A 12,975-nucleotide genomic window follows, 5' to 3' on the forward strand; every position below is an offset into this window, starting at 1 on the left:
CTTTTTTCGCAGGACCATTAAATTGTGGAATGCTCTACCCGAGGACGTGGTCTCAGTCACGTCAGTCCCAGAATTTAAACATAAACTAAAACTGTACCTTAACCTGTAAATTTGCATTTCTATTTTGTATTTTTGTATATTTCTGTATATTTTCTTTTTTTTTTTTTTTTTTTTCCCTATGGAGCTGTATGACCTTCTGATAGGGTTCTAGCTCGTCAAATAAACGGAGCAAAAAAAAAAAAAAAAAAAAAAATTGTTTCGTGATAATTTTGAAAATATGACACTTCAGTTTTACCCAATGAAAGACTACCCTTAAATTCTTGACCAATGAAATTTCTTGATTTTAAGAGTCGACGTGTTTTGACTCATGAGACCCCAATTTGTACTTTGTGGAAAGTGGTGGGAAAAAATTCTTTTCTTCGCCGTTTCTTAAGCTGCAGATGCGCGTGTGAAAGTTTGGTGTAAATTATTTCTACAACGTTAAAGAAAATCAGGCGTAAATGACTACCACATTGTAAAATATATTTCAAAGTCACAGTTCTCATTGGAGTACTGTAAGTATTATTTATATTTTCATAAAATAGAAACATTAGCAAGGCCAAAACTCCAATAGTCCCAACTTTCCCCAGGACTATTTTAAGCCTCGGTTAAGTTTAAGCCTTGGCTCCAAAAATTAAAATTAACACTTCACTAAGTTCTGAACTTCACAGTCCATAATGAACGGATCTTCGGAAGAACCGGGGTAATTAAAATATAAATAATAGGTAAAGGGGTAAAGGTAGGTTATTTATTCGCTTCTTTCGTCTTCAGAAAATTATTTATTGGAGGCCTTAGTTGGGAAACTACCCAGGATAATCTCCAAAGGTATTTCTCTCGATATGGAGAGGTTGTTGATTGCGTTGTTATGAAAAATAATGAGACTGGGAGGTCCAGAGGATTTGGTTTTGTCACGTTTAAAGACCCCGAATGTGTAAATATAGTTTTAAGTGGGGGACCACATGAACTAGATGGAAGAACGGTCAGTTTGTTTTTCATTCTTTTACGCTGGGAAAATGGTTTTAACTCATTCAAAAACCTCTAGATTGACCCAAAATCATGTAATCCAAGAGGAACTACCACCGCTAAAGTATCAAATAGTGGCAAAGTACGCCCTACTTCCTCAGCATCTGTAAGGCACCTATAAATTGAAGCAATGACTTTACAAATTAGCCTTATTTTTAGTGAGAGATCGTTATTTTTGTTTTTAAACCATATTAGACTATGAGAGATAAGATAATCCTTTAACTAATGCAATTTTGTTATTTACATTGCTTTGATTAAAAAATCTGCACACATTGGAGGTGTTTAGGATTTTCAACTCTTTCAAATATTGTTATTAAAAGTTACTTTTTCCGATAGAAGGGAAATAATCTTCCTAAAGTCTTTCTTGGTGGACTTCCGGCTGCCATTACCGAAACAGATTTGAGAATGTTCTTTTCAAAATATGGCAAGGTAAAAAAAATATCTAATTTAATTAAGTTAATTCATTAATTAATTAATAATGTAATATTTAAATTTAGGTTGTGGAAGTTGTCATCATGTATGATCAAGAAAGAAAGAAATCTAGAGGTGAATATATTTCTTAATTTTTTTTATTAATGTTAAGGGTGAAAATGAAATCACTAGTTATTTATGATAATAATTGTAATGAAAACTTGATAACTAATCTAATATTAGATTAATTACTTCAATTATCTATATCACAATGTTATCAAGGTTTCATTCAGGGTTCATACAAACCTGGAAAACAGGGAAAACCTGGAAAAATCAGGGAAATAAATAGTTGACAAAAACCTCAGGGAAATTTATAATTTTTAGTAAAATTCAGGGAAATTTGCGTCAAACAAAGGCCAAGTAATTAAGCAAAATGTTCCTCCATAGGATTAACATTACACTAAACTTTGGAGGCTAATAACTGTGGTTCGGGGATGTCCTTTGATTATGTAATAGTCCTATTTGCCCCCCCCCCTCCCCCTCCTTCGTTAACATTTGCTTCATACGGGGAAAAACCTGGAAAACTCAGGGAAGTATATGGGGAAAAAACCTGGAAATGTCAGGGAAATTTGTTTTCCAAAAGTTGTATGAACCCTGTTGTAACATTGAGAAATCTTAAATATTGAGCAACTCTGAGTTTAAAAAACAATAGCTTGGTTAAATAATAGTTATTTAACCAAGCAAATAACTAGTTAAGTTCCGTAGTTTATAAGTAAGTAATTTTAAGTAGATTGTAAAATTACTATTAGAAATAATTAAGTTTAGTAATTAATTAGTTATTGATTAATTGTTGTTTTTGGCTAAGTCCTATTTGTAAAAAAAATAATACATACTGCTAAGTTTGTGTTGTATTTAAGTTAATTAATTTACCGCTTAAGAAACTTAAATTTAAGTTAGTATTAAGTTAAGTTAATTAAGTTTTAAGAAACCAAAATGGGAGCAATTTTAATAAATAATTCATCTCTCACCCCCAAAAACAAACAAAACTGTTGCGGCTAAAATCTTCTCATCATTGCTCAATCTCTTGGGAAAGAAATGTTGAGACTTACTGAAAAAAAAAAAAATGATGAATGCTATTTTGTTTATACTTCTTTTTTCCCCCCCGTTCCGTCATTTAAATGTTTTTTGTGTCGGACGGAATTAGGGTTCGGGTTTTTATCTTTCGACAACGAAGAGTGTGTGGATCGAGTTTGCCTTGAACATTACGTCACTATCAGTGGAAAGCAGGTGCAGAAATTTGGTTCAAACCTCCATGTTTAAGAAAAACTATCCAAAAACACACGAATACAACACTTATTACACTAAACATTTAAGGGGGATAAAAAAATTAATCAATATTAATTAAGTTAAATTAAGTAATAACTAAACCAAAGGCAAAGAAACAGTTACATCTTTCTCACTCTCTCATGCTTAGGTGCGCAAATATCTCCTGATGGGAACATTCTTCCTTTCTCCTGCCCCCCCCCCCACTAATAACTTATAGTAATTAAGACTTTAAGTACTTTAATTTAATTAAGATTACGATAAATTGGTTTTACAAAATCTTTTTTAGGGTATTACTATTTTTGAAGTCTGTTTTAGTACAGGGTTCGTACACGACCTAGAAAACCTGGAAAAGTCAGGGAAATTGAAAATGGGCCTAAAAAGTCAGGGAAATTTAAAATGGACCTAAAAAGTCAGGGAAAAATATATTGGAGGGAAATTTAAAGTATAATGGTGATCAGAAAAAGTTTTGTCTGAGATTTGAGCAAAGCCCCAAATTCGCTTCGCTCGCTCAGGTTATTTATGATTTACTTTAAATTAAATTTAAACGAATTAATTGGCTAATTTTTATAACAATAACTCGTGCAAAAATTATTTGAGTGAATATAGATTGGTTTTCATATATACGTTCGCCATGTACGTTATTGCAAATGGTCAGGGAAATTTGTGGAATTTAGTCAGGGAAAACCTTTTCAAAAGTCAGCTAGGAATTTCATTCCAAAAATTTTGTACGAACCCTGTAGTACTATTTTTCTATCTTTTAAAAAGGGGGTATTATTTATTACGGTACTTATCAATCAGTAAGTTGTTGCTTTTTATTACTTAGACTTTTAATTAATTAATTAAGTAATTAATCTAATTAAGTTTACTAACTTAAGTTAATATTAAGCAAAATATTAAAATTAAGCCTTTTTTTTAGCTGCTTTAAGCATGAGAGACTTAGACAAAAGAAATAATAAACATTGGAAGTAGTTAGTTCCTACAATTATTTAATTAAGTTTAATTATAATTAAGTTACACATGGTTAAATTATTTGTAAAGTAATTAATTTAATTTAATACATTTATATTATATTTAAATTTAAATTAGGCCTAATTTGTATAAATGTAACTTAAGTTTTAGGCCATATTATTTTATTATTAGGCTAAATTGTTTTGTTTGTTTTTATTAATTGGTGATTTTTTTTTGTTCTTTTAAAAGGTTGAATGTAAAAAGGCCGAACCAAGAGACTCTGGCTCAAAACGCACCAATAGTAGTTGGGGAAATTCCGGAGGTGGAGGTGGTGGTGGTAATGGAGGAGGATGGGGTGGTGCTCAATCTCAAGGAATGGGCAATGGAATGATGGGAGGTTATCAAGGAGGTTGGGGAACAGCCCAACAACCCCAGCAGCAACAATCTTATCAAGCTGGCTATGCTGCTAATTATCAAGGATGGGGAGCACCAACCGCCGCCACCCCCGCTGGTGCTGTTGGCTATAATACCACCCAGTATGGAGGAGCTGCTGGTGCAGTCACCGCGGGAAGTAATCAGTACCCGCAGCAAGGTTATTCTAATTATGGTAATATCTTTTGTTTTGGTTTGGGTGGAGCTTTAGGAGAATAATTCATTGCAAAAGCTAGGTTGAGGTTACTAATGTTTTAACAGCCCGCGCTTATGACTTAATAGCTTTAATTAATTAACTAATTAATTAGTATATGCCTTTGTGTTACCTCTTGCAAAATTCAGTTTGCTCTGAAGGCGTCAAACAGGGCATAGATAAAATTTATAACAGCTTGGTTTATTTTATTGGCAAGGGAAATAAATAAACCTTTTTCTCCTTGTTGAAGCTGAATTGCTAACATCTCAAGTTTTTTAATTTAATTAGTTTTTTAATTTATTTAATTAGTTTTTCAATTTATATAATTAGTTTTTTAATTTATTTAATTAGTCTTTTAACTTATTTAATTAGTTTTTAATTTATTTAGTTAGTTTTTTAATTTATTTAGTTAGTTTTTTAATTTATTTAGTTAGTTTAATTTATTTAGTTAGTTTAATTTATTTAATTGGTTTAATTTATTTAATTGGTTTATTAATTTATTTAATTGGTTTATTAATTTATTTAATTGGTTTATTAATTTATTTAATTGGTTTATTAATTTATTTAATTGGTTTATTAATTTATTTAATTGGTTTATTAATTTATTTAATTGGTTTATTAATTTATTTAATTGGTTTATTAATTTATTTAATTGGTTTATTAATTTATTTAATTGGTTTATTAAATTCCACTTCACTTTTTTAATAATGCTTTAATTAGTGAAACATTTCTTAATAATTTGGAATTAACTACTTTTAGGTTATGGTTATGGCACACCCGCTGCACAACCTCAGGCGGGAAATGGTGTAGCTTCAGCCATTCCTGATTCTTATGGTCAACAGGGTGTAACTGCGGGTGGTGGGGCAGCTGGAGGTGGTGTTGGTGGTGGTCAACAACAAGCTGGGACGGGAGATGTAAAGGCTGAATATGGATATGGTAATAATCATTCATTAGTTTTTATTTAATGAATAATAATCTATGATTGGGAAAAGCCTTTGTGTTACCTCTTGTGACTCATTATTCAATTTACAAAGAAGGCGTCAAACTGGGCTTAAATTAAAATTGGCAAAGTTAATTTCTCTATTAAAGGTGTTTTTTTACCTTTAAGATTAATTTACCAAATAACAAATATATTTTAAAGTTTTAAATTAGGTAATTACCAGTGGTGTGCGAGTCCCGTTTTTTCGGTTTCAAGCCGAGTCCGAGTATCAAAACTAATTTCTTATCGAGTATCGAGCCGAGTATCAAAAATACTTTCGAGTATCGAGTATTTAGATAGGTCAAATTTTGGTTCTTTCGAGTAATTATCGAGTCTCAAATATTGACTTGTCGAGTAGCAATTTTGGAAATTTCTTGAAAATAACAAAGATTTTCAATTATCTAATATCTAACTAGTTCAAAAAGATTGTTAGTGATCAATTAAACATTGAACAGGTGATTTCAAAATAAATGATCATGAACTCATCGTCTGCTATAGTTGTAAGCCTCGGACTCGAGTATTTGTCGAGTATTTAAAATGTTAAAAAGCTACTCGAATCTGTCTCGAGTATCTCAATGTGTTGTTATCGAGTATCGAGTCGAGTACTCGGCTCGAACCGAGGACTCGAACTTAACGAGTACTCACACACCCCTGGTAATTACTAATTAGGGAGCTGAAATAATGAATTTAATATAATTTAATTAGAATTTGGCACCAGTTATGGGCAAGGAGACTCTAACAGGGACTCTACTTCACGAAATACCAAAACACCCTATCATCCTTATCAAAGATCAACATAAATGAATCAAAAATATGTTAATTATAATTAATTCACACAAATAATCACAAGATCAGAATCAGAAGATGATATGAATTCTATATTTGTATACCTTTTTAAAAGGTTTAAAGAAAATCTCCCTTGATATTATTATTATTATTATATTGTATTGTACACAACAACAACAAAAAATGACAAAACCCAAAATATTCCCTGAAAAAAAAACAAAAAACCAAATAATTATATATGAACAATCTATATTTAATTCATTATATTTTAAAAACGAGGAACGAGTTGTTTCTCACAACAAACAAACAAACAAAATGAAATGAAAACAGAATTGGTGTTATATTTTTCACTCATTCCTAAGATTGTATTTGTATCTCAATTGTCAACAAAACATTTTAAATTTGTTTTTGGTCTTTCCTCTTTCTCATGCAAATGGTTTTAAATAAAATGATAAAATGATTCTTTCAGATTTTTAATTGATTTTATTTTAATTAGGTTACAACTTTATCTTCATTATCTATTTCTAAAGCTAATTCCCAAGTTGAGGAAGATGGTTGCTTTGGAATTATCCATCCAATTGGGATTGAACTTATTGATCGTTCTTGTTCTTCCTCTTGTTGAGAAGAAACTAGATATTGATCCCAAGTTGATCTGAAAATGTTAAAAAGATCAAGATTAGTTTAATTGAAATGTTTAAGTATTTAAAGATGAGGAGTGCATTGCTGACCTAATTGAGTATAAGGTTGCCATTTGAGATGGAACGTAGTAACTGGAATAATCCCCGCAAATGAAGTGTTCATCTTCTAAAATCCAAGGTAATTGATAATTAGTGGAGTAATACTAATTAAGTAGGGATTTTGGTTAATTAATATATTTACCAGGGGAAAATAGGGCATCTTTGATAGCTTTGGTACTTTTTTCCCATAATTTAGATCCAATTTCATCCTTTTCCAATTGTAATCTATGACTCTCTTCATCTTTTTCAGATTTCAGCATAACTTGTAAAGTTCTCTCCTCTTTAAAGTAAATTTCCAATCTTTCTTCCATTATTTTGGTAATTTTCTCTGTTTCTTTCTCAAATATTTCGTCGCTGTTAGGGTTAATTGGGATACTTTTCTTTAACCAGTTTTCCTTCCTAGCTTGTCTTAATTTTTGGAGGATTGTCATTTTTTGAATGATTTTCTTAGCCTCTGTTATTTTCCTTCTGACTTCTTCTAAAATTCCATCAGCTTCTAACTTCATTTGAGCTTTCTATAATAAAATAAATGGAGATTATTATTAATTGGAGGTAATTATTAAACCTAAATTGAAAATACCTCTTTTTCATCAAGAGTTTTTTTGATAATGTTATTTCTCCAATTATCAATTTCATCATGTTTTTGCTTTTGTCTTTGCAAAGAGTTCTCTCTTGATTGTCTCTCATTGTTTTTACGTTTTATTCGTGATTCCTGTAAGTTGCGTTTAATTTTAATTGCAATGATTAATTAGAATTATTTTCTTTATTTCTTACCTTTTTTTGTTTCCATTTCTTAATTCTTTGCTTTACATCAGTTTTGACTTGTGGAGATTGTAGTTGGATTCGTAGCTTTTCCAAATTTTGCTACATAAAAGAAATTTTACGCAAAATTAATAATTAAAGTAAGCTTATAATGGCTTACCTTTATAGTGTTTGCTTTGGAAAGTTCATTCATCCAAACATCATTATTTGAGTGAAATGAACTTCTAAGTGTCTTTAAGCACTCTTTCAAGGCTTCTATTTCACTTAAAGTCGTTCCTACTAGTCCAATTGTCTGAGGTTTAACAACATTTAATTATTAATCATACTATATTAATTATTAAGTTTGTATAATTTAACTTACATTCATTTTTTCACACGTGGGATGGCGTCAATTGAAAATTATGTAAGCAGACGAACAAACAAACATAAAGAACGCTGATTGGTTGAAGAGAGGACAGTTAAAGCTTATTTCCAGCCTCGTGCGCGCGAAAAAACGGCTTTTTTGAGGCAAACGCTTTGACATGGTCTACCAAGCAAGAATGAAATTACTTAAACGCGTTTTAATTAACACCAATTTTAGTTACAAGTCGCGATTGATTGATTATAGAACATCTCTTTGATAAAATGTGAGTATGCCTTTCATGTATTTTGAATAGGCTTAAGCTATGAAGCTAAACCTAAATAGCCCTTAATATTTAGACTTTAAGCTAAGCCTTGGTTTGTGGGATTTTTATCCAGAGACAAAATGAAATTAGAGTCGCTTAGGTGAAATACAATCGTTTAAACACTTCATTTATTGCAATACTTTCTTAAAAAAAAATAGTGCATAATCTTTTGCCGATAAATTGGCAATTTAAAAATTTATAAACATTCTTTGGTTTGATTGGAAATTAAGCTTTGGTGCGAGATACCGAAGAATAATTCGTCATATTTATTTCTGAATGCGCGAAATGATTGGCTTCGAAGCCCGGCCATGATGCTGGGTGGATGTAGTTTAACAAAATAGTGATGTAACTAAATTATCGTACAATTTGACTAGGCTATATTGAAATAATTAGTTATGGCACTATTCTCTCGAAGAATCTATTATCTTCGGCCTCGTAGCATTGGTAAAAATGTTCTTTTATGACATCCTAGTTTACTCTTGGGGCACGGGAATTTTCTGACGCATCTGGCAAAAGCGCGGTCGCACTCGCATAGTTGTAAGGAGCAATCCGCTGGGAAACCAGCCATGTTTCCGATTTCTGCCGAGAAAATATATTTAGCCTTGGGTAATGAGGTCGTCAAAAGATCAATAATTAAAACGCGAATATTATTATAATTATCATTACCACATTGAGGATACCCCGGTCCAAGACACGACCATTCGTAAGGTATGAAGTAAATAAGAAGTTGAGGACATGAAATGTGACTGTAACACCAGTCGTGCTCTAAACAACACCTATAGTCCAAAAGAAAATTAACACAAAGATGAACAATTACACTTTGCCCTGGTTATCTATATTATAAAAAAACAATGTCCTCACCTATCAATTTCGTCCATGGGGTAACCAGCTCCCATGTAACCGCAATAACATCCGTAGCCTTTATAGGAAAGCGGATTGCATCCAGTAACGCAGCGTAGCATACCGGCCAATTGAACTACGCTTCTTCTCTTTCTACTTAAAACTTTCACTTTCGACCTCTTGCTACTGGGCCACTTTTTTGTCCATTGAGACTCGCTCGTCTCATTCGATCCTAATCGAATTTCTCCCGGTAAAGAGTGATGATACACTGATAGGGACATGTTCCTTGGTATGGAAACGAGTGTCGTTGCGGTTGGGGGTTTGACGCTCAATGACGCTCGACAACAATCTGCCATTAAAGAAAGTTAAAGTAGAAATTAGCTTGAATTATGCACAACTCTGTTCATATTGATTCGAGGACTCCTAAAATCGGTATTTGCTCCTTAAATCGCCTTATTTTCCAAAAACCTCAGAAAATAACAAAAAGGGCCCTTTTCCCCTATTTATTTTTGATATTTTGGTGGGAGCACTGTTTAAAGAAGGACACCAAGTTATAGTTAATTACATAATGTTACTTACCGAGAAGAATAAATAAAATGAAGTAAATAGTGACGATGAACGACGACTGCACTCGGGCATTTCCCTCGAGAATGCCTATCCGCATACCGCGATAGCCACCACCTCATCACGCACACAATGGGGCGCGAGATAAATATCCGATCACAATAATGAAACGGTGATCTGCTGATGCTGCACTCGCTGCACTAAGATGCATGTACTTATACACACGAGTTCCTTCCACTTCGAACACCTGGTCGCGCGCAATTACGCCAACTTTCACTTTCTAAAACGGAATGGTCCGAGTCACCCGTATTTATAGACGATCTTTCCGATCAGGAAAGAATTCGGAACCGGGGGGAGCGGGGGCGGAGGGGGGATGAATAATTATAGGAAGTAGACCAATACCTTCCCCTATCTTAGATGTTGTCAAAGCAACTTTTAATCAAACCGACCGATTAAAATCTCTTTGTAAAACTAATATTAAGATTTCCTAGTCGTACGTAACGATAAGCTAAAAATACACACGTTTTTCAACGCCGATACCGTGTTAATCAAGCATTAAGAAAACATAAATTAATTAATTAACCGTTTTACTATTAATATCCAAGAAACGAAACGCGAGTTGTTCTTAGTCGTCCGATATTCTTCTCTTTGGTCCAGCATTTCTTACACCGAAATAAAATTACTTTTCTTCAAAACATTCCTCCTCTCCGAGTCTCTGTTTTAAAAACACGCTTTAGTTTTCTTTCCCTCGGCCAAAAGAGAAATTCGAGTTAAAATCCGTATCGAGCTGGGTTGCTTGCTTGCCTTTTTTCGAGCACACTGGTTACGTTCGAAGACGAAGTATTTTTGGGTAACGTTTTTGGGAAGACACAATGAGCTTTCTAATCAAAATTTTCTACGCTGATTTTCCTCTCTAGAGCGTAAAGCGAATCGGGCTGCCCCATTCCATCCCATCGGCTTATCAGTTCCATTATCCCAAAAGTAAAGAAGGGGGGTACTTGACTTAACCCCATTAAAAATATCAAGGGGCAGGGGAGCTTATAGAGACTTAGCGCATCAATGTATATACTCTACATCCTTGTGTTTAATTGTCCGAATTTTTCACTTATGAAGTATAGAGTCCCGCCGCCTCTCATCGCGCAGTGTTTAACCAATGTTTAATATATTGTATGACAATGCTTTTGACGAATTGTTTTCGCCGTTTTTCTTCTTTTCACGCTAAGCTAACTCCACTTTGTTTAATTAATTCACCCAGAAAATCCTTTATTGTGTAAGATTTTGTGTAAAAACGTTTTCAAGTATTGTTTAAACACGGAATTGGACACTACGCGTTTTTAAATGTATTTGTTTAACTATTCCTTCACCTAATTTGCCTTTCAAAGAAAAGTTTCTCAAATTCACAATAGTCTAGTAGTCCTAGATATTTAAATAAAAAATTTAAACATTTATTTTATTTGGTTAAGGCAAGGGAAAGTATGTTAGTATAATTTGTTTCTTTGTATTAGAAAGTTGAATCCGGAAATGTTTGACCATTGTTTATCTAACCGACATTATTACTACATCTTGTTTTATTAGAATATCTTGCTACTTGGTTAGTTTTTAATGATTTTAAAGTAATTTCATTGGTGGTTATCGTTATCAATGTAGGAAGTTAAATAAATGTATACTTTTTTAAGTTGGGTATTCGTTCCGGACGAATTGATTAGTTAATTGGTGTGTTTGAAAATCATATGGTTCATGCTCGTACCCCTTCGACCCCCCTTCTCATTATCGGTATAGTTATTAGGAAAAAAAAAAGGTATTTTTAGGTTTCCCTTTCATGTTATGAAGGTTTTTTTATAAGGAAACATTTTTTTTATATATATATGTTAGACTAAATTCATATAATTTTATTTCTATTTTTAATTTGAAATGATTCGATTTTATATAATTAATAATAGTATTTTATACAGTTTATGATGCGAAAATAATTAACTGTTTGTTGTGAAGAGTGTGGTTGGTTTTAAACGTAGATTATTGATCTACTTTCTCGTGAATTATCTAAATGATTTAAAGTTAAAATTGATAATTTTTTTTTTCAAAGATTATTTAATCATTGACCCAAAAGAGACCTCAATTTCGTAATTTTACAAAATCAGAGGTTTTTGTAAGAAAATGTTATACAGAATAATTTAATAGTTAATAAAACTATCAAAATTGTTTTCACTGAAATTTTATATAAAATAGGGTTCGTAATTGGTCGCCTCATAGACGTAACATTTTTTTTTAATTTATAAATTATAGTAATCAACTCAATCTAGGCCTACGTGATAATAAATTTGAAATCAAATAATTCTGTTGCTCCCGAGGCATTTATTTGGGATTGTAATAAATCTCTAGCCGGAGGAACATTTATATAAAAAGCGTGATTTACTCTATAAGAAGTTAAGAACAGCATTGTGAAATCTTCTTCGTGACGACGGTTTGATACACTCTTTTTAAAATTTGGTTCAAAAACATCGCTCGCTATTTTTTTTTTCAAATGACCGCTCGGCTAAGAGAGGTCAAAAACTGTTTGCTATAGAAGATAATTTTTGGAATTTTCCCCGTGACGTTTTTACCGAAAACGGATTTGGCCCGCCGGCACGTGGATATAATATTACATTTAGCGTGGGTGTAATAAATATAAAATAAAACCGGGCAACCCTGATGTAAAGAGACCTACATTCGAGCCCAAATAACTTTGATAAATATTACTACCAAAAGTAAATTCATAACTGTAAGTCTACGCTATTACTGATTGATCTCGGGACTCTAACATCAACCTGTCGATTAATTTTTGACCAAAGAAATGACCCTTGATCAGAGGTTACAACCTCTGAATTTTTATTCTGTTTTCCGAAGCACTGAGAGCGAAAGAGAATTAATCAGGCCCATTAGAATTTTAGATCCTAACGTAATATTTTGGGGAAGAGAATGAAAAAACAACTGATGTCGTCAGACTTATGGTTATTATATTGCTTCCGCACACTTTTAAACCTGCGGATAACCAGTCGAAGGATGGATATTCTCTTCTCCATCGCTCATTCCTCTTCTAAATCTAGACAAAGTGATAAAATTAAAAAAAAAAATACCGAAAGAAAAGCTTCTTTTTTCTTCTTCTATAACAGACAGATGCATCTTGACGAAAACTAGTCCAGCATCCAGTCAAATTACTTCGCACGCTTATACCTTTCATTCATAAGTTAAGAAGATAATCCTGTAAGTTTGGAAGTAAGAAAGGGTTCAAAC

General features: G+C 32.4%; 3 protein-coding genes across 6 annotated transcripts; 1 reads left to right on the forward strand and 2 right to left on the reverse strand.

Annotated features, from left to right (window-relative positions):
* The first annotated feature begins 397 nt into the window (after positions 1 to 397).
* On the forward strand, positions 398 to 6,607 carry Hrb27C (Heterogeneous nuclear ribonucleoprotein at 27C). 3 transcript variants are annotated; one of them, XM_089868114.1, is made up of 10 exons: positions 398 to 554; positions 630 to 742; positions 811 to 1,018; positions 1,082 to 1,168; positions 1,399 to 1,491; positions 1,560 to 1,608; positions 2,678 to 2,760; positions 3,997 to 4,354; positions 5,132 to 5,308; positions 6,057 to 6,607. In XM_089868114.1, exons 2-10 carry the CDS (start codon positions 717 to 719, stop codon positions 6,149 to 6,151), a joined length of 1,176 nt encoding a protein of 391 aa, XP_089724240.1. In that variant the 5' UTR covers positions 398 to 554; positions 630 to 716; the 3' UTR covers positions 6,152 to 6,607. The 3 variants fall into 3 exon arrangements, with proteins under 3 accessions (XP_089724240.1, XP_089724241.1, XP_089724242.1); XM_089868115.1 differs by having other exon boundaries at positions 3,997 to 4,339; XM_089868116.1 differs by having other exon boundaries at positions 1,082 to 1,144.
* LOC149692377 (programmed cell death protein 7-like) lies at positions 6,598 to 8,127 on the reverse strand. Of its 2 annotated transcripts, none has more exons than XM_089868119.1 (7): positions 7,998 to 8,127; positions 7,797 to 7,928; positions 7,649 to 7,738; positions 7,455 to 7,586; positions 7,017 to 7,389; positions 6,866 to 6,938; positions 6,598 to 6,789 (listed from the first exon to the last, which is right to left on the reverse strand). In XM_089868119.1, exons 1-7 carry the CDS (start codon positions 8,001 to 8,003, stop codon positions 6,630 to 6,632), a joined length of 966 nt encoding a protein of 321 aa, XP_089724245.1. In that variant the 5' UTR covers positions 8,004 to 8,127; the 3' UTR covers positions 6,598 to 6,629. The 2 variants fall into 2 exon arrangements, with proteins under 2 accessions (XP_089724245.1, XP_089724244.1); XM_089868118.1 differs by having other exon boundaries at positions 6,866 to 6,941.
* A 264-nt stretch (positions 8,128 to 8,391) lies between these two features.
* On the reverse strand, positions 8,392 to 10,528 carry LOC149692378 (basic phospholipase A2 acanthin-2-like). Its single transcript, XM_089868817.1, has 4 exons — positions 9,721 to 10,528; positions 9,163 to 9,490; positions 8,968 to 9,077; positions 8,392 to 8,880 (listed from the first exon to the last, which is right to left on the reverse strand). Exons 1-4 carry the CDS (start codon positions 9,803 to 9,805, stop codon positions 8,723 to 8,725), a joined length of 681 nt encoding a protein of 226 aa, XP_089724943.1. The 5' UTR covers positions 9,806 to 10,528; the 3' UTR covers positions 8,392 to 8,722.
* Between the last annotated feature and the right edge of the window lie 2,447 nt (positions 10,529 to 12,975).

This window comes from Phalangium opilio, unplaced genomic scaffold (genome assembly GCF_054372755.1).
Source record: "Phalangium opilio isolate 3A_F unplaced genomic scaffold, DU_Popi_V2 ptg000024l_1, whole genome shotgun sequence".
NCBI lineage: Eukaryota > Metazoa > Arthropoda > Arachnida > Opiliones > Phalangiidae > Phalangium > Phalangium opilio.